A 20265-nucleotide genomic window follows, 5' to 3' on the forward strand; every position below is an offset into this window, starting at 1 on the left:
CATCCATCCCCAACCACCATCTGTCTCCAATCTAGAACCTTCCATCTTCCCAAACTGAAACTGTACCCATTAAACAGAAACTCCCTGTTGCCTGACCCCCAGCCCCTGGAATTCACCATTCTACTTTCTATTGCTATGAATATGATGACTCCAGGGACCTCACACAAGTGGAATCATACAGTATTTATCCTTCTGTGACTATCACCGTTAGTCTTCGGTGATTTTAAAAACTGCAGAATTTAGAAGCACAATTTTTTAACCACACATATAAATGAGGTGAAATAAATGTGACCAGGCTCATCCTGAAGTGATGTGGACTGTGTTAAATGTTCGTAGCGCTACTGTATGCTCTTGGTGCATGGTGGGTTTGCCCTGGCCTCGAGTTGGAATCAGGCCGGCACAGGTGGGACCGAAAGCCATGGCTGCCTTTCCTTGCAGGCCTGCCCACGTGACTTTGAGAAGCCTGGCCTCGAGGGGCTGGAGATCCACAAGTGTTAGGTGAGAGGCGGGATCAAGGCAGGGGTCTTGACCGGGGCTGGAGGCTTGTGAGAAGTGCATCTCCCCTGTGCTCGGCTGTGCCCGTGGCCTGGACGGCCTACCCAGTAGTGCCCTGAGTGGCCAGGGACATAGCCAGGTGGGGAACCAGCCTGTGCACTGGGCATCCTGGGCTTTGTGACTGCATCACCCTTTACTGGGGCCCCACCCTCCTCACGTTGGACATGTACAAATTCGACCACATGCAGGCATAAAGGGGAGCAGGGAGGGAAATGAGAAGATGAGAGGAAAGAACAAGGGAATTTGCCCACCTACCACTTACACTCGGAGTAAGATGGAAAATAGGAATTTACGCTTCCCTCACCGTCTCCATCCCTGTGCATCTCAGAGGGAGCTCTCTTGGCAATGCCCATAATTCTAGAGTTCACCCCTGTCTTTCCTGTGAAATGTCTTGTGTGCCACCGGAAGTTACTGGGGGAGTGTCATGTGACTATACAGGGCCGAAACAGACCCCAGTTCGGTTTAGTGGGTGATCTCAGGGCTGCTCAGGGGTGTTCTGACCACGTGCAGCTGCATCGACACTAACCTCAGAACAAGCCCTGGCTTGAGGCTCCATCGATGTTCCTTTCCCCGATCTGGAGAGAAACTGGACTACTACTAACACCGTGACCGTGTGCTCTGCACCGAAGCCACACCTCATCCCTTTGCTTCCCTTTCAGGCATATCTTCAGAGGCAGCAGTAGCGAGGTGAGGGCTCTGCAGTCAAGCAAGCGCCAGCAGGCATTCCGACCAACAAGCCGCGGGTTTTCAGTGAAGCAGGGACGTTTGAGGAGACGCTTTTATTTTTTAAATGGCACATGTGTAAAGAACGCCCTTTACATGTGATCTAAAGAAAACTGTACAAATATCAGGTGATTAAAGTGTCTGCAAAAGTGACTTCACACCACACCAGAGTCTGGTCCCTCTCTGCCTTGAGCCCGCTCTGTGCCCGAGTGGTCAGGACGCGCTGGCCGTGCTGCTCGCGTCCATGTCCCCCCGTGTTTCAGGAACTAACGAGGTCCTCTCTTCTTTGGGCCGATGGGGACTACAATACTCCTGGATTCCTGGAAAACAAGGCGGCAGGCAGAGAAACACGGGCAGCTCCTAGTGCCCCGGGCAGCCCTGCCTGTGCCAGCCTGGGCACTTCCAGGCTGGGGTGGAATCCCCAGATGTTGAACTCCCTAAAAAGCCCCATTTCTGTTGATGCCCCGAATCTTCAGTGACCTGAATACCACACACGGCCCATCGTGGTGAGAACCACGCTGGAGGCCCGTCCTCGGTTCATTCTTCAGAGCCCGGGAGTGATGTTACTTCCCCAACACCACTTCACTAGGCAGAAAGCCCCGCACAAACCAGACTGTAGTTGGCCGCCGGTTGGGAACTGGAGCTGCACGTGAGTTTGGTGTGGCTCACGAGGCTTTGTGTCTTGTCTTCTTAATTTTCTTTGGACAGCTTTACCGAGACGCATTTTCTATGCCGTAAAACCCACCCTCACTGTGTCTTTTACACTATGACTTAGCCCACAATATTGACATCCTGACAGGTTTCTCAGAGACTCCCGGTCCCTGGGTTGAGGGAGGTGCTCTCCAGGTCATCCCAGACCCCACCCCACTGGCCTGAATGCCCAGCCGAGGCTGCGAGGCAGTGACCACTTATGATCCTAAAGGGTCTCCTCACACCCAGCCCACTCTGCTCATTTACGTCACCTCCTGGCCCCACAGCCATCTGGATTCACAAGGCTCACATAAACACTTACTTTGAATGATGCTTCTGTAGGCTACCGTAGCTGGTGAATCTGGCGCGTCAACCAAAAAAGACCGTCCTTCATCGCAACTCTTCCCTTAGAGAAACAAATGAAAGGGAATTAAATCCCTGAAGAAAACCAAGTGGCAACATGGCCTTGGGGCTCTTTCTGTGCCTGTGACATTAGGAAGCTCCTGAATTCATAAGGAACAACGCCAAGAAAGAATGGCAGGGCCTCAGAGGACCCCCTGCCTCCCTCCATCCACAGGGACCCTCCCTGGCCAAGGGTGTTCTGTGTGTGTGCCTACAATTCATCTGGGTGGTGTGGCAATGCAGGTTCCAGGGCCCCACACAGGACCGATTCAGCAGCTCCTGGGTGGGCCCAGGGACTGAGTTTTCAAAGACTAATTAGTTCTTTTGAGTAAAAAGATAATGAATGCACATGGAGGAAAAGTATGGGATACAAAACATACCATAAAAGATGAGGCTATCAGTGTTTCAGATGTCTTTCTAGAAACTGTATGTGCATATATAGGTGGTACATATATGCACGCGCACCCATATACTTTAAAAAAAATGAATGGCAGCGTGTGATACACATGTTCTGCCCACTGCTTTTTCCATGTATACTCGCATCCTGAAGGTCATTCCACATCGGCATCAACCTGTCTGCGAATCTTTCATAAGATTGTCCACCCCAGTGTCCTCCTGTGGATACGCAGGTTGCCTCTAGGACCTCATGTCAACCCCGTGTCCCGGTGAGCAAATGCAGGGGGCCTGCCCCAGTGGGCGCGAGGCCTTCTCGCCTCCTCCACCTGTCTGCCCACCCCCATTCCTGCATAGACCCCTGCGGTTGGCGTTTCTGCCCCTGCCCCCAGCTGCTGAGCGCTGCTGGAGAAGCATGCTCAGTGATTCCCCACCCACAGCTGCTCCCCAATCTCAGTGGGCCCTGGTGAGGCCAACCTGGAACTGTCATTTCCTCGACTCCCCCGTGGAACAGGGAAACCCCAGCAGGGAGAGGAGCCCTGGTGAGGGGGCACAGAAGTGGAGCTCCCGTGGGAACACGTGGAAGCAGCTCGGGAAGCCCACCAGAGTTCACAGCAGCAGAATCAGGTCTGGGAAGCACAGGTCCCAGAACTGTCCCCTAAGGGACCCTTTGTTCATTTCCTAGTGCCCTCCCTGCACCGGCATCGCCCTGACCAATCTCTCCTCCACTCTTCCAGCCCCACCTCAACCAGACCTGCTACCTGAGGTCTGCCTGCTCCCCTGGCCACCTGCCCGCCTGGTTCACTGCCTCTCTCCGCTGCAGGGGGAGCTCCTGGAGGTGGTCCAGGGGCCGGGCCCCGGTGTATGAAGGCCCCACTGAGCAACGGAACCGGGCGTGGAGACTCACCCACCTATGTGCGGGTCCAGAGGCACTTTGCCGAGGAGCGGTATCTTCAGGTCCTGGCACATGGCCTCTGCACCCCCCGTTGTGGGCGGGAATATCTGAGACTCTTTCTGTGAGGCAAAGTAAATGGGGGGAGAATCATGACTTTGTTTCAGGATCACAAGACGGGTCCACATTTTAAAGGAAGTTTTCAAAAATGTCCCTTCTGAACATGAAACACTAACTACCAAAGACTTCATTCAGCCAGCAGTGCAGCATTGTCACTGTGATCCCACTTCTGGAAACAACGGGGAAAGCATCCGGTTTCACGGAGACCCACGGACGGGGCTGGTCAGCACTCACCTTGCACTTGGGGCAGACGAAGCCGCTCATGTTCTCCACCACCCCGATGATGGGCAGCTTCACCTTGTGACAGAAGCTGATTTCTTTCCGGACATCCTGCAGGGACACCTCCTATCACGGTTCAAAAGACCAGTTGTTTCAAAGTCAAAGGACAAGCCAGGGAATGTGGACGCCGCAGTGCAGTGGCTCGCCCTCAGAAAGCTTAGGGAGTGAGCCGTTTATCCAACTTAGTGCCGACCACGTGCCAAGCCCCGTCCCAGGCACTATTCATTCCCCACAAAACCCAGGAAGGATGAACCCGCACAGCCACACATCAAATACATAATGAATCTACGGAAAAGTGACCTTTCAGCATCTCTTTTTTTCCTTTTTATTGGATTTATTGAAGTGACACTAGTTAACAAAATTATACAGGTTCAGGCGTGCAATTCCACAACACAACTTCTCTACACTGTATTGTGTTCACTACAAGTCAGGTCTCCTTCCATCACCATGTAGCCCCCTACGCCCTCCTCCACCCCCAACTAGCATGTCCCAATGTTTACTTTCTTTTCAACATACTATGCTGAGCCAAAGGGCGCACCATTTTTCATTCAGGGGTTGGGGAAGTAGGCCTGTGGCAAATCCTGGCTGGCTGCCTGTTTGTCAGGTTCTTCCGAAACCCAGCCATGCCCGTGCTTTACATACCGACTCCAGTAGCTCCCACCCTACAGTGGACCAGCTGAGTGGCTACGACAAGGACCACATGATCCCCAAAGGCTAAAATATGTACTCTCTGGGCCTTCACAGAAAAAGTTTGCTGACCTCTGATCTAGATTATTATGAAGACAAACAACTTTGTGGACAGAAAGAAAATAAGATCTTTGGATCACTTAAAATTCACTTCTGAACTCTGCATGTATATTTCACAGTGTGAGTATTGAGTATGATCATTGCTTAGTACCCCCCAACCCCCCCACCCCCGCTCCCCGGTTAATGTTGTTGCAGACACATGTCCTCAAGTATGGCTACTCCTTAGCACTAAGGTGTGACTGGCAGCCACGGCTCCCGAAGGGTCACAGCTCGAGTCGCCTGCTCTCCAGAGGCACACGTTGGCTCTAGGCCTCTGAGGCTGGGGTGCAGGCATGTAGTTGGAGCGTACACCGGCTCTGACTGCATCTCGCTGCGCCTCTGGCTCTCTCCGTGGTGTCCTGTAAAGCCTGCGGTGCCCGATGTGAAGGGCTCTGAGAAAGTGGGTGTCCACAGCCCGAAGTGACCTTGTCCAGACAGGCTCTATACAAAGGGCACCCGTGGCGCGTGCCTGCTCCCCATGGCTTCCCGGGGAAGGGCCAGCACCTGTTGGTCCGTCCCCTCTTCTTGATCCCTCAGGGACTCCATGTTTCCATTCACAACAAATGTGGCAGGAGAAGCCGTCTTTGGGCCAACTAGACTTTTGCTAATAGACTTTCTTTTTAGAGCAGCTTTATGTTCACAGCAAACCTGAGCAGGAAGCACAGGGACTTCTCACAGGCCCTTTGCCTCCACACACGGAAAACCTTCCCCACCATCAACATCCCGGGTGGTGCATTCCAGCCAGACTGTTTCCTTCTAGTAATTACATTGGGAACAATCCATCTTCTCTCCACCTCCACCCGGGCCAGTGCCCAGGTGGCCTCTAGCCACCCAAGTGGTGTCTTGCTCCTCATGCCCCCGACATCTCTCTGCACAGGGGACCAGAGTGATCTGAAGACATGAATCCTGTCACACCACGGACAGCATCCTGCATGTGCCCGTATGTACAGCGCCCACATTCCTCAGTGACTGCATGGGCCATGAGGGGAACCGGTATGTTTCACTGCCCTGGTGCCCAGCCCAGGGCCTGCATGTAGTGACTGCTCAGTGAGGGTTGGTGAAGGATGGAGTCAGGCTGCCTGATTCAGAGGCAGACCAAGCCTCGCTATCCTGCTTCCTTAGGAGTGGGGAAGAATATTGTGAGAAGCATAACTGAAGAGAACCAGCTATTGGTTTCTTGGGACCCTTAAGATCAGCGGCAATGATAAAGCACAGCCCAGGCCTGATGCATTCACTGCCTCCGGACTTACCCAGTGGGGGTTCCTCAGAGCCCGGTGGCACAGCCTCTGTGACTGGTACATGAGGATCTGACAAGACCCGAAGCAGCTTCCCCAGAAATCCCCGCCTACGCCCGGGCTGGTGCCGTGGAAAACTGGGGAGAGTTCCAAACTGTCCTGCAATGCGAGTGAGGGGGCCCTGCAGACTGCGGGCTTGATGCATGAGCGTGGTAAGGGTGAGGTGACCATGGCGGACCATCTGAATTGTAACAGCACCATCGCTCTCGCTGGCTTTGTGAGAGGAAATTAAAAGGCAATTTTGAACCACTGCTGGACCAAAAAAACCCAACTATAAAATGCTTATTTGTCAAACGCAAATGCCTGGACCAAACATAAATGGGGTTTCTGCAGAGACAAAGCAGGGCTGCTCGTCCCGAAGGGCCCTTGGCAGACCAGGGTCTCAGGGCCTGCAAGGAAGAGAGCTTCTGGCGGCGCAGTCCCCACCCAGCTCCCTCCGCACTCGGTCACCTGAGGGGTGGTGATGATCACGGCGCCATCGATGTGCGTGGCGGCCAGGTATTGGACGACCGAGAGGTGCTCGTCCGACGTCCCAGGGGGGGTGTCCACGATGAGGTAGTCGACCTCTCCCCAGTCCACATCGCGGAGGAACTGCTTGATCATGCCTGAGAGGAGGGACCGCACTGAGGCCAGGCCTCCCTTTCCCCAGGCTGGGCTGGGGGCTCCACAGAAACAGTCTGTGACCCTCACGCACAGACTCTCAGCCATGGCATCTGGCAACGTCTGGAGACATTGGTGGCTGCCACGCCAAGGGAGGGGGTGCTGCTGGCATCCAGCGCAGAGGCCAGGCTGCCCCTGACATCCCTGGTGTGGAGCACCGTCCACCCCTCCCCTCACTACTATGGCCCCCCATGTCCCAGGGCCGAGTTTGAGGACTCTGCCTAAGCCTCAGTGCCCACTCAAGCTGGTATCGATTTCAGTTCAGACACTTCTCTCTCTGACACAAATAAGCCACTACTAAACCACAATAAATATGGATAATTTCAGGGTTATATAGGTTTTTAGGAGAAAAAAAAACCCACAATAGATAATAAAGACTGTAAAACAAAAACTGGTATTTCTTCAACCAGTGACGACAGAGGCAACTGGACGCTTAAAAATCCTGCCGCGGCGTCCCGACAGCAGGGCACAGGGGAGCCGAGCAGTCCTGCCTGGGGGAGCGACAGACAGACAGAGCGGGGCACAAACCGTTCTTCTTGGGTCCTCTCCAGATGACAGCGTCGTCGGGGCTGCTGAGTAAGAAACCCACTGACATCACCCCCAGGTTGTCTTCCAGGAACTGGAGAGGATGAGGCAAGAGACATTTTACTTAAAGCCACAGCACAAGGCACTTCCCTATGTCTCGTCTGGCTGAAAAAAACCCTTTGGGGGTAATATTACTGTGATCTATGAGAACATGCACTCTTTGAACCCTCAAATCATTCTGAGGGGAAAAAGGGTACCATATGGTGGGATGGAAAGAGGTATCATTGGCCCTCAGCCACAATGACAGGCGACTTGGCTGAAATAAATGAGCATCATGCCCTCAACTGGCTGAGCCTGGGCTGGGCTGTGGCCACTGGGCCACACCGGGCCCACAGCTGCTTTTGTACATGAACTTTCACTGGAATACAGCCATGGTCATTCATTTACATATTCCTGCTTGTGAGCTACAGTGATGGAGAGGGTATGGCCCACAAACAGAAAATGGCCACTGTCTGACTCGACAATGGCCACTGTCTGACTTGACAGAAGCCGTCTGCCAAGCCCTGGTCTTCATGGAGGCTTGCGCTAGAAACGTGCCCGGGTACATGCTTGCTGACTGATGCGCAGGCGGGCTGAGAACAGTGTCGCCAGCCACCGCATACCCACTATGCATACATGGCCCAACTCCACTCCATTGAAAATAAGGCAAAAACGTGAGCACTCACCACTGGAGACCAGCCCGAGCCACTCTGGTGCACCTGTGTGAACACAGGCATCGAGTCACTTGTGAGTCCTGCGCCCTGGTCACCCTTCATACAGACACATTTTGCGCAGCAAGAAGACAATTTTACAAAATAGAATTAATCTAAAATGCCACTACGTAATGCTTAATAGGAAGTGAACAGCTGGGGGGGGGGGGGCGGTGCTGGTTAATGAAAGTGATAATTCAATATCCTTTCCCCTGTCAAACTGGGCTGTTTTGAAACTGCTTAGATAACATCTAGTCAGGGAACCAGTTACCCAAGTCAAATATAATTTTGGGTCCGAGGTATTTTCAAAGAGTGACAGAAATTGCCTGTGGGTTACTGAGAAAGTGCAGTAACTGGAGCAGCGGGGGTGCCCCTCCAAGCTGGAAGTGAAGAAAGTACTGTGAGTGAGCCAGGGGACACAGCACCGCCCTGCCCGTGGCCTGAGCTTCGCTGGGGCCTGCTGTCCCCAGGGAGCAAGCACTGGGAGGAAGGTGTCAGGGAGAGGCTCCCTGGGGGACGTCACGATGGACTCTCCGTCACGGTGCTCATCAATAGCCAGGGCTCAACTTCGCACCACCTGTTCCGAAGCTAGAACTTAAGCAACTCCCAATGACATGTCAATCTTAGAAATCAGAGCAGCGCAGGAGCCAACACCGAAAGTCTGCTTTCCTTAATGAAGTCTTGCTTTCTAAAACAGCTCTATGGAGACATCAGTCACACAGTGTACAATGCACCTCCTGGAAGTGCAGAGTTCAATGGCTTTCAGGATAGCCACATGATCGTACATCCACCACCACAATCAACCCTAGAGGACACCCTGCACCTCTCCCGTCACCCCCAATCCTGACACTTCCCTCCAGAACTAGGTGACCACAGATCTACTCTGTCTCTGCAAGCTGCCTGTTTCAGTCATAGAAGTGCAATCATGTGACATGTGGTCCTTTGTGTCTAGCTTGGACGTCTCATTAAAACAACAACAACAACACAACAAAAGCATTTGTGCCCTGGCTGGTGTGGCTCATGCGGTTGGAGTGTCATCCTGTGCACTGAAAAGTTGCTGGTTCAATGCCTGGTCAGGGCACATACTGGGGTTGCAGGCTTGTTCCCCGGCAGAGGGTGTGCAGGAGGCAGCCAACTGATGTTTCACTCTCACATCAATGTTTCTCTCTCTCTCTTTCCCTCTTCCATCCCCTCTCTCTAAAAATAATATATATATATAATAATATACATATAAAATAATAGATACATACAATAGTATATACATAAAAAAATAAACTCATTCCTACTTATCCATTAAAAAAATAAACCTTCCCAAAGAGCAGCTCCCGTGCCTGCCCTGCTCCATGCTGTCTGCTGCCTCACCCTGCTTTAGTTTTCTATTATCTATCGTCTGTCCCTCCCATGAGGGCCAGGGTCTGTATCTTCCTTGCTCACCACTGGGTCCTAGTACACAGAACAGTGCCAGCACTTAAATAAGACTGAACCATTCTGGACACTCCCAGCCCAGCCCAGCCCTCTAGCCAGATTCCAGGCACTGCCCAGGGCGGGGGAAGCCTTCCTGGGATTGCTTCTCGAAGCAGCTCGGAAGGGAGAGGCTAGCACCTGCTCAGACCACTGTGGCCCCACCCCCAACCCCCCTACCCCCCACGTCACTCTCCCACTTCATAGTCTCAGTTCCCCAGAGGTAACCACAGGGCAGAAATATTCCCTTGCTTCCAGGGTACAAGCCCTCAGCCAACTCTGGTCTGGCTTTCCCAGTCAGCTAAGCTTCCGTGTCTTACTTCTGCATTTTACTTGCTGTTTCCCTTCCCCTCTGAGAAGGCATCGAAACCAACACTTCTTTAATGGTTTAGATGAACTTTATAAATAGTCCCCCCCCACCCCCCCGCCTCAATTCACAGTTATTGTTGAAGTAGACAGATGGATTAGCAAACATTTATCTGGTTTTATCATGTCCGTGTAGAAATGCATGGGCTGTGCTAATCCTCTGTTTAGGCTGAGGAGCTCAGCACAGTAGTTTGCTGTAAGAGGCCACTCCACTGCATTTTATAACACACCTCTTACCTGTTCTCCTTCCAATCCCATTATCTTGGGAATGGACGGCCCACATATATCGATGTCTAGAAGAGCAACCTGGGGAACAAGAAGAGACCAGAGCTGTGACATGACTGAAAGTACAATCCTGCAGACACACAGTTGGGAGGGGAATCGGGTTAGAGGGAAAAGAGGGAGGGGAGAAGAGGAAAGAAACTGGGTCAAACATGGACCAAGTAGAACCTCACAGGGAAGAGTTACAGCACTATCTTCCAGCCACGGACACAGTCAAGACTCCCAAAGAGATCTTGGCAAAGTGCGTCAGCACGGACTCCCTCCCTCCCGCCCAGACTGACCTGGCTCGAGGTGCTCCTATGGACCTGGGTGTCAGGTCACGTGGAAATTCAGGCCTTGGCACTGTTTACTTGGCCCTGACCATGTGCCTGGGGGTGGGTGTCATTGTCTCTGCGTTAGAGACGAGGGAACTAAGGTTCGGGGGCGCCGTGACCTGTTCAGTGAGCCAGGACAGAGCTGGGACATAAATCAAGGTCTCTGACCCCAAAGCCAGGGCTCTCTCCCCAAAGCCAGGAGCCCTGGCAAGGAGCTGAGCTCTGACCAAACCCCGCTGCCCTGTGATCCCAGAGGCTAGCTTCCAGAAAAGAAACTGAAAAGAAGAAGGAAAGCTAGGAAACCTCTTTGCTAGTGGTAAGCAGAGCCGGGGATGACTCCTTCCACGCCAAACGCCCTGCTTTCCCTGAGGTGGATGAGGTCTGAACCGGCCTTCGGGAACAATATTCATCTGGAAACCTCTAATGTGCTGCATGCAAAGTGCAGCATCTCTGGGTAACTTTTTAACTTGCCCCAAATTCGCTTCTTGCTTCCTTCTTCAAGGCTCTCAACAAACACCAACCTCCTACTTCCTCACCTGCTCAGACCCAGGGTAGGAAAGCTTTTCATACAGATCAGCCGGTTACCTCAGGCGCCCTCTGCTGGACTAAGCAAGGAGTGCAACAGAATGACACAACTTGACAACCCGACCTTGCCCGACTTCCTAAGTCCTGACACTTGGGGACTGATGTGTGTTCATGATCCACAGGCATTTTACATCACAACCTCACAATTTAAGAAATCATACTATCACCACCCCCTAATAGAGACTTGCATCAATTCTCTTCGGTTTCCAGCACAGTAGCCATGTTCTTCTGGGAACAATTTAATGTTTCCTTTTGAGGCACGAAACTCCCCACAGCCAAGGGAGTGAATCATGAGTGCAATTATGCAAGGACACAAGAACAGACTGCTTGCACTCACTCCCGTGGCAGGTCACGTCCATGCTGTCCAGATCTCCAGTGGTCCTGTGTCCTGTCCCTTCCAAACCTCCTGTCGATCCTGTCCCTATCCTCACTATCCTCAGTATCCATCCAATTCATTCACTTTCTGCTCAAGTTAAGCCACAGAACCCTCGCTGAGAGAAACGTGCCTGGTCATTCTGACCAGGGCCTCTGCGGAAGGTGCTGGAAGCCTGAGGGGAAGAGGAAGCCTTGCCACACCTCTCCCACCCACAAAGCGGTACAGTGGTCAGGATCCAAACTTCCCCCTAAGGGGTGGCCACTTGGGCCAGGGCTGTGCCCAGTGTGGGGGCTCCTTATGTCCGCGCTCTGTGCCACTGAGCCACAGGAGACAAGCGCCTTAAAGCCCCGTCTCAGCCCCCAGGTACGGAGGCGGCTAGGCAGTCACGGTCGGGAGTGTGGAGCCGCTGGGTGTTGGCAGTGGTGTGTGCGTCTAGGTCAGCCGTGGGCAAACTACGGCCCGCGGGCCAGATCCGGCCCGTTTGAAATGAATAAAACTAAAAAAAAAAAAAAAGAGACCGTACCCTTTTATGTAATGATGTTTACTTTGAATTTATATTAATTCACACAAACACTCCATCCATGCTTTTGTTCCGGCCCTCCGGTCCAGTTTAAGAACCCATTGTGACCCTCGAGTCAAAAAGTTTGCCCACCCCTGGTCTAGGTGCTGCTTTACAAAGTGTACTGAAATGGCACTTCCGTTTCTCTGATGCTTCCTGGAAGCCACAGAACTTAGGGGCTTTAAGAAAAATAAAGGAAAATTAAACACACAAAAAAGAAGAGGTCATGGGAAGTGGGGTCTAGTCCTAACTTGGCACTGGCTGTCACCTCATACACATTGCTGCTCCTCTCCCAGCCCTGTCCGTCTGAGCTGCTGAGCTGTGAAACAAATGTTTAGGGAGATTATTAGGGCCCTTCTAGCTTTAGAGTCTACAAACCCCACAGATGGGCCTAAAAACTCAACAGGCCTAAAGCACCTAGCGTGGACCTTTTAATGGTCAAGTTCATCTTTTAGAGCACAAAGCAAGATGATGAAGTGGTGATTTAGGGAAGCTGGCGACTTGTGGTGGAAAGATGGCGTGAGAGCTTTTGTTGTCAGAGGCTGGGCTCCTCCGCCTCCCTTCACCACAACCTGCACATTTCCCAGTCTGTGATTGGTCAGGAGCTTCCCAATTCTGCTGCCTCCTGATGCAAAGCCCTTCGCAAACGAGTTGTCAGATACCTGCCTGCCTTGAGTGCAGACACGAACAGCCTTGCTCAGGGTTAGAAAAGGGACAGGGTGCTCCCCCCATCCTGCTGAACTCAGGGCAGGGAGGAATGTGTGAGACTGCAGTGTGATCTGCGAGACACGCTGAGCATCTATATGCCCACGCTGGGCACCTTTTGGAAAGGGACACACTTCCCCACGTACTGACTGTTTTAAAAAGCACTGCTGCATAAAGAAATTCGGCTCATCTAGCCCTATTTCCACACCGGATGGCGTGCTTTCCTTCAGTCTACTGCAAGGTCTAGACGTGTGTGCAGTGGGGCTTTCTGAACATAATTATATGGAAGCGTAATTCTATGTAAACAGCTGTTGATTCACAAGTGGTTACTTGCAACTGGCCTGGCGAGAGCCCACCTCCAGAGAGCTGAGAGGAATATGCCCAACAGCTTCAAGAAGCCACGATTTCTCTGGGTAACCTGGACCATGAGAAAACAGATTTCTCGGCTAGCCAACTGGACCTACAAATTTGACCCTCAAATGGATAGAAGAATGAATTGACAAACATGTTTTGAATCTGCTCAGCACTGTTTGGGTAGGCTATAAATCATTATCACTGAAGCAAAAATTTCATCACCCCCCTATTTCAGTTAGTGGAATAAAGTAACAATAATGATTGCTATCAAGGACACTTACTGAGCACTCACTATATGTCAGGTACCCTGTTAAGCACTTTACGTTTACATGTATCGTCTCACTCAGCCTGCGTCCATTTTACCTACCCGAGGTCACAGCAGTGGTGTGGGTGGGGCTGGGTGACTCTAGGGCAGGGGTCCTCAAACTTTTTAAACAGGGGGCCAGTTCACTGTTCCTCAGACCGTTGGAGGGCCGGACTATAGTTTAAAAAAAAACTATGAACAAATTCCTATGCATACTGCACATATCTTATTTTGAAGTAAAAAAACAAATGCTTTCGGCGGGCTGCATGTGGCCCGCGGGCCGTAGTTTGAGGACCCCTGCTCTAGCGCCTATGCTCTTGGCCACCACGCTAGACTGCACCCCAAATGCTCAATTAGAGTTCCAACTCCTCTCTCCTCTAAAAGGTGGGAGGTTCTGCTCTATCTCCCCAACTCTGCCCTCATTTGTTCCCTGCCGTTGCTCCAATCTCTGCCCTAGTTTGGACCCTCGGGGCCTGTCCTGAAGACATGGCTTCGCCCTCTCTCTGTACTCAACCACACACTCGCTGGCTGTCACGTGGTGCTCCTAAAGCACAGGTCTGGCTCAGCCTCAGCCTTGGCCCCTTCCCAGGAGCAGTCCCCCAGACTGCCTGCCTCTCCATGTCTGCCCCGGCAGTCCCACCTCTGTGCCTTGGTACCCCCTCCCCATCCATCAGTCGCCATCACAGTCCTGATGCCACCTTCTCCAAGCCCAGTTGTCTCTCCTTTTCCCCAAATCCCTAGAGAACATCTTGATGGCAGACACCAGATTCTAGAGAAGCCCATGTCAGCCACATGCAGCCAATGACAGCAGCTCCATGGGTTATAAAATGATCGGAACAGAAATGAGGGATAAGGCAGAATTCAGAGCCCTAATGACTGACAGGAACACGGAGCTTCATAGATCATGTAGTCCAGCCACTTCACTGTCCCAGGAAGGCTGTGCCCTGCCCAAGGTTCCAGTCCTGCAAAGTTCTTCCCCAGCCAGCACAGGTGCTTCTGGTGTTAAAAAACAAACCAGGGCCCAGCAAACTACACCCTGGGGCCAAATCCAGCCTGCCACCTGTTTTTGTACAGCCCACAAGCTAAAAGTGGTTGTTATATTTTTAGAGATCTGGAAAAATAAAAATAAAAAGAATACTTTTGTCATGTTGGAACAATTATGTGAAATTCAACTTTCAGTAACAATATAGTTTTATTAGAACACAGACATGCTTGTGGTATATAGGTTGTTGATGGCTGCCTTCATGGTTAAGGGCAGACTGGATAGTTGCTACAGAAACTGTATGGCTGGCAAAGCCTAAAATATTTGCCATCTGGCTGTTGACATGAAATGTTTGCCAACTCCTGAAGCAAACTCTAATTTTGTAATCCAATGACTTAAAAAAATATATTTCTGGAGTTCTTAGATACTGGTGAGGTGTCTTGGGGGCCACTGTGTGTGTACGTGTTTGTATGTTGAGGGCATATCAGAATGGTGGCTTGATCCCCTTGCCCACTGTAGCTGGCTTTATTGTTTTTAGTTTATTTTTGTGGAGGAAATAAAGACTTTATCATAGTAAGGTCTTAGGGTGCTATTGCTCACTGAGGTAGAATGGATTATCTCACACAAATAGAAAGTACTGAAATTTATCCAGCTTTTAGAGTTTTAAAATATAATAGGCAACATGTGGCAGTTTTGAAATTTCAAAAATAAATATACCTCTACAGTCCCTCTAGAACACTGGCTCTCAACCTTGGCTGCACATTAGAATTACCTGGGAATCTTTTTAAAATCCTGATTTCTGGGCCTCGTCCTCCAGAAATTCTGTTTCTTTGTTACTAATGTTGTGGCCCCAACCCATAACAAAGAAACAGAATTTCCAGAGGATGAGGCCCAGAAATCAGGCTTTTAAAAAGATTCCCAGGTGATTCTAATGTGCAGCCAAGGTTGAGAACCACTGCTCTAGAACTATCTTACTTTCTAAAAAAGTCAAACAAAAGTAAAGGGCCATATGTCAATAAGTAAGGAAAGAAAGTTGAAGTGAAAGTGTTAGCCCTCATATATAAAAATAACTTTCAATATTCAAAATGTTAGAAAAGTAATGTTCACAAATAAAACAATGCATGAAAGAAGGTACATACAAAGACCATGGAAAGAACTGAAATGGCAGGGAATGGCTTTCAACACAAACAAAATAAGATTGTTTCTACATTACACAGAGCTCTTCTGCAGGCCCCAGAAAGTGCTCTGATGGAGAAAACAGCATTTAGTTGGCAACTGAAATAGTGACTAGCAAGTTCTCTAACCCAGAGCACACACAGTGCCAATTCACAAGTTCTCACGAGGTCTCTCATTTCAGGGGTCAACACAGCGGAGGCTGGGTTTTGGAGACACCCATGCCACTCCACAGTTCTGAGATGTCCAGGTTTCTTTCATTGGAATTTTGGGCAAAATTTCATTTTGGAAACAACAGGCCATTTTAGAATGTAACCTGTGTTAAAACAAAACAAAATTGAAAAACACAATTGTCATGGTTTTATTAGATATAAAATGATAAAGTGAATATTTGGATCATTTTCTAAGGTCAATGCAAAATTACCATGAATCCCAATGAATAATGTATTTTAAAAATCACAGGTACTGCAAATTTCCATTTGACCTTTTGGGAAAAAGTATTTTTTTCTTCCTTGCCCCACCATACCTTTTATTAAGGCTGAAATCCAGAGAGCAGCACTGGGTGCTTTGAGTGTTCCTGCTCATTTGTGTAACTGGGCATATGTACAGGGGTCAGCAAGTTTTTTGGGTTTTTTAGAGGTTTGATGAATTTTTTGTTGTTTTGTGAAATATATACAGCAAACCAAGTGTTTTCTTCAAGGGCCAAACAGAAAGCATTTTAAGCTTTGTGGGAAAAATTATGGATATTATGTAGGCACGTATGTAACAACTAAAGGCCCAGTACACGAATTCATGCACGAGTAGGGTTCCTTGGCCTGGCCGGCAATCAGGGCCATTGGGGCAGCCGGCCAGGGGGAGGGACCACGGGAGGTTGGCTGTGGGAGCACACTGACCACCAGGGGGCAGCTCCTGCATTGAGTGTCTGCCCCCTGGTGGTCAGTGCATGTCATAGCAACTGGTCGACTGGTTGTTCAGTCAACCGGTCGTAAAGGTCGCTTAAGCTTTTATATATATAGATTTAAAAGCAACAATTTAAAAACAAACAGCTCTGGCCAGGTGGCTCAGTTGACTGGCGCATCATCTGGTACACCAATGTGGGTTCAGTTCCCAGTCAGGGCACATACCTAGGTCATGGGTTCAATCTCTGATTGGGGCGTGCATAGGAGGCAACTGTTGATGTTTCTCTCTCACATGATGTTTCTCTCTCATATTGATATTTTTCTCTCTCTCTAAAAATCAAGAAAAACAACAACAACATATCCTCAGGTGAGGATTAAAAAGTAATAATAAAAACAAGCAAATATAAACCCCCCAAAACAAAAATAATAACAATAGTAAGAAAATAAAAGCAACCATTTATAAATGTAAAAATCATTCTTAACTCACAGGCCATAAAAAGACAAGAGATGGGCTCGTTTTGGCCATGAGGTATAGTTTGTAGACCCCTGCCCTAGAAAAAGGCAGAAAGGGGCTAATCATGAGAAGGAAATCTGAACTTGATGTAATAAATAACCAGCATGCCAAGAGAAATGTACACCTGTTATCCATCTTCACAACTAGAGCATCCAATGAAAGCTTTCATTGCTTGTCTGCTACGTGTTTCCTCATCTTCTCTGCAGGGATCAAAGAGGCCAGTTTGGCTTAGTCTAAGGAACCAGTTCTCCACAGCCATCATGAACCCTCAGACAGGAGCCTCTCCCCAGTTTTCCCCTACCTGCGTGTTTTCATCCTCCGCTAGGGCGTGAGCAAGGTGGGCACTGAACGTGCTTTTCCCAACGCCGCCTTTCCCAGACAACACCAAGATTTTGTGTTTCACGGTCTTCATTTTCTCTTTGATTTCCTCTATGGCTGCAAAGAAAGCAATTCAGGGGATGACATCCTCCAACTAAATCCCAAATGTCACTCTTCCAATGGGCTAGAAGGGATTGTGTGTGAAATACCACCTAGTCCAGTGCTGGCGAACCTCTGACACGCGTGTCAGAGGTGACACGCGAACTCATTTTTTTGGTTGATTTTTCTTTGTTCAATGGCATTTAAATATATAAAATAAATATCAAAAATATAAATCTTTGTTTTACTATGGTTGTAAATATCAAAAAATTTCTATATGTGACACGGCACCAGAGTTAAGTTAGGGTTTTTCAAAATGCTGACACGCCGAGCTCAAAAGGTTCGCCATCACTGGCCTAGTCAATGGTAGTAATAAGTGCTACAAAGAAAATAGGGCTATTATCACACCTGACATTTTCTTATTGATTTATTTGTCATCCCTTACTAGAATATAAGCTCCACAAGGGTGAGACTCTATCCTGAAGCGTTCACCACTTTATTCCTGGCTCCATTACAGAGCTATGAATATACAGTCATACACCACTTAACAACAGGGATACATTCTGAGAAACGTGTCATTAGGCAATTTTATCCTACAAAGCACTCACACAACCTATTATCCACCTAGGCTATACGATATGGCCCACTGCTCCTAGGTCACAAGACTATACAGCATGCTACTGTACGGAACAGCATGAGATCAAATCAGGCACAAGAGAAGATGATGTAATCAAAAGATAAACATGAGATGTATGAGGCAGCTGTGAGTATAACACAGCATACTGTTTTACAGCAAACTCTTATTAAGTAGAAAGAGGACATTTAAAATAATGATAAGTATAATATACAATAGTAAATATATAAGCCAATTAACATAATAGTTTATTATCAAGTATTATGTGCTGTATATAATTATATGTGCTGTACTTTTATATGACATAGGTTTATTCACACCGACATCACCACAAACATCTGAGGAATGCTTTGCACTATAAAGTTAGGACAGACACGTCACTAGCTGATAGAAATTTTTCAGCTCCCTTAAAATCTCATGGGACCACTGTCACCTATACAGTCTATCGTTGATTTAAATATTATTATTTGGTGCATGAGTGTAGTAATGATTCTCAAACTGGGGGCAAAATCTGCCAGGGGACATTTGGCAATGTTTGAGGACATTTTCAGTTGTCACAAGGAAGGGGTGCTCCTGGCATGTAGGAGGTAGAGGCCAGGGATGCTGCCAAATGTCCGACAATGCTGAGGACAGCCCTCAGCACACAGAACTGTCAGCTCCAAAAGTCAGTGATGCCCAGGATGAGAAACCTGACAAATAGCAGGCACTGGGTAAGTACCCGTCACTGATGACTGTCACTTATTAGACATTTGCTGTGCTTTTCAGGACTTCACCTTCTTTCAAGCCCTTCAAACAACACTGCGAGGTAACTAATTTTCTCCCCCATTACTGACAAGGAAATAGAGGCTCAGGAAAAAAGGTTAAGACTCTTGCTCAAGGTCAATACTGTTTTTGAGGGAACTAAAGATTAAACCCAAGTCTCTCTTTGACTCCTTCAAAATTCTTCTCCCAGCTTCCTGCCTTTTATGTCCCAGAGTCCGCCCCACTCTCCAATGTGACCCCCTTTGCTTATTGCTGTGACTTATTGCTTGCTTGCTTGTTTACTGTGGGTCTCCCCTACTAAACTAAAATCCCCTAGAGCAGCCACCTCTCTCTTTCACAGCTATATCCCCAGCACCAGCACTGTGCCTACGAGGCGATTAACACTTATTTCTGTTGAATGAATGGAAGAATCGCTCCTCAAAAGGAAGAAATTCTGTCCAAAGAAAGTAGCTGAGGACGCCAGGATGTAAGCCCAAGCTCCCTGACTTCAAAGTTTATAGCCTATCCCAGTGGTCGGCAAACCGCGGCTCAAGAGCCACATGTAGCTCTTTGGCCCCTTGAGTGTGGCTCTTCCACAAAATACCATGTGTGGGCGCGCACGTACAGTGAGATTGAAACTTCGTGGCCCACGTGCAGAAGTCGGTTTTCGGCCTGAAGAAGTGGCGTGAGAAGAAGTGGGGGTACGTTCGCTGAGGTCAACCCCTCAGATTGAGGACGTTTTTAGCAAAGGCCAGCTTGGGAGTACCCTAATTGAGTTAATAACAATGTACCTACCTATATAGTTTAAGTTTAAAAAATTTGGCTCTCAAAAGAAATTTCAGTCATTGTACTGTTGATATTTGGCTCTGTTGACTAATGAGTTTACCGACCACTGGCCTATCCCATCGCTGGCGGCCTCCTCCAGACCAGTCACTGTCACTCAAACTTCTGGCCACACCCCTCAACCCAGCCAACTTCTCCGGTGCCCCGCCCTTAAGACCCCTTTTGACTTCAGGCAAGTCACGGATCCTCAGGCTCCACTGCAGCCCGCCACGTTCCTCGTTCCTCGCCTTTTAAAGGCCCTGCCTCTGTCATTCATTCCTCAAGTCCCGCCCCTCGTCGCCTCCCCTCCCCCCCACCGACTTCACCACCAAGCCCCGCCTCCTCCAGCCCCGTACCTGCAACGCATCCTTTAAGTCACGCCCACCGTCCCCGCCCAGGTTCGCCATAAGCCCCGCCTCTTCCGGCTCACGCTTTTTACGTCCCGTGCAGAGCTTGCCCCTACCTTACCTGGGTCCGGAGCCTCGCCGGCGCCTGAAGCGCACAGCCGCTGGTTGGGGCACCCCTGACAGGCGGCCCCTCGGCCGGCCTGGGCGCTGCCGGTTCCGGGGCAGTCTGCGCGGAGACAGAATCACAGTTAGAGCGGCTCCTGTCTTCCAGCCCCGCCACCCACGCCCCTCCCGCGCGCTCACTGTGAGGCGTCTCCTCCATTTTGCCGCCTTAGTCGCCGGAACCTGCGCGGCACCGGAA

At 49.7% G+C, this 20265-nt stretch overlaps 2 protein-coding genes across 7 annotated transcripts in view; one reads left to right on the forward strand and one right to left on the reverse strand.

Annotated features, from left to right (window-relative positions):
• TVP23A (trans-golgi network vesicle protein 23 homolog A) overlaps window positions 1-1441 on the forward strand; it is a 27383-nt gene extending 25942 nt beyond the window's left edge. For 2 of the 3 annotated variants that reach the window (XM_036309329.1, XM_036309330.1), the window contains exons 7-8: window positions 439-498; window positions 1215-1441. In XM_036309329.1, the coding sequence (XP_036165222.1) occupies window positions 439-498 (60 nt within the window). In that variant the 3' untranslated portion in view covers window positions 1215-1441. The remainder of the gene's footprint in view (window positions 1-438; window positions 499-1214) is intronic. The other variant, XM_036309331.1, reaches the window with a different exon arrangement.
• On the reverse strand, window positions 1320-20265 carry NUBP1 (nucleotide binding protein 1). 4 transcript variants are annotated; one of them, XR_004967558.1, is made up of 12 exons: window positions 20208-20265; window positions 20026-20130; window positions 17245-17378; window positions 10134-10202; window positions 8046-8078; window positions 7324-7414; window positions 6586-6740; window positions 6091-6348; window positions 4010-4120; window positions 3671-3777; window positions 2291-2374; window positions 1320-1598 (listed from the first exon to the last, which is right to left on the reverse strand). XR_004967558.1 is itself a non-coding variant. In XM_036309326.1 (12 exons), the coding sequence occupies exons 1-12, from the start codon at window positions 20224-20226 to the stop codon at window positions 1492-1494; spliced, it is 1269 nt and encodes a 422-aa protein (XP_036165219.1). In that variant the 5' UTR covers window positions 20227-20265; the 3' UTR covers window positions 1320-1491. The 4 variants fall into 4 exon arrangements, 3 of the variants coding, with proteins under 3 accessions (XP_036165219.1, XP_036165220.1, XP_036165221.1); XM_036309326.1 differs by having other exon boundaries at window positions 3675-3777; XM_036309327.1 differs by lacking the exon at window positions 6091-6348 and having other exon boundaries at window positions 3675-3777.

Source organism: Myotis myotis, unplaced genomic scaffold (genome assembly GCF_014108235.1).
Source record: "Myotis myotis isolate mMyoMyo1 unplaced genomic scaffold, mMyoMyo1.p scaffold_m19_p_5, whole genome shotgun sequence".
In the NCBI taxonomy this organism is placed as follows: domain Eukaryota; kingdom Metazoa; phylum Chordata; class Mammalia; order Chiroptera; family Vespertilionidae; genus Myotis; species Myotis myotis.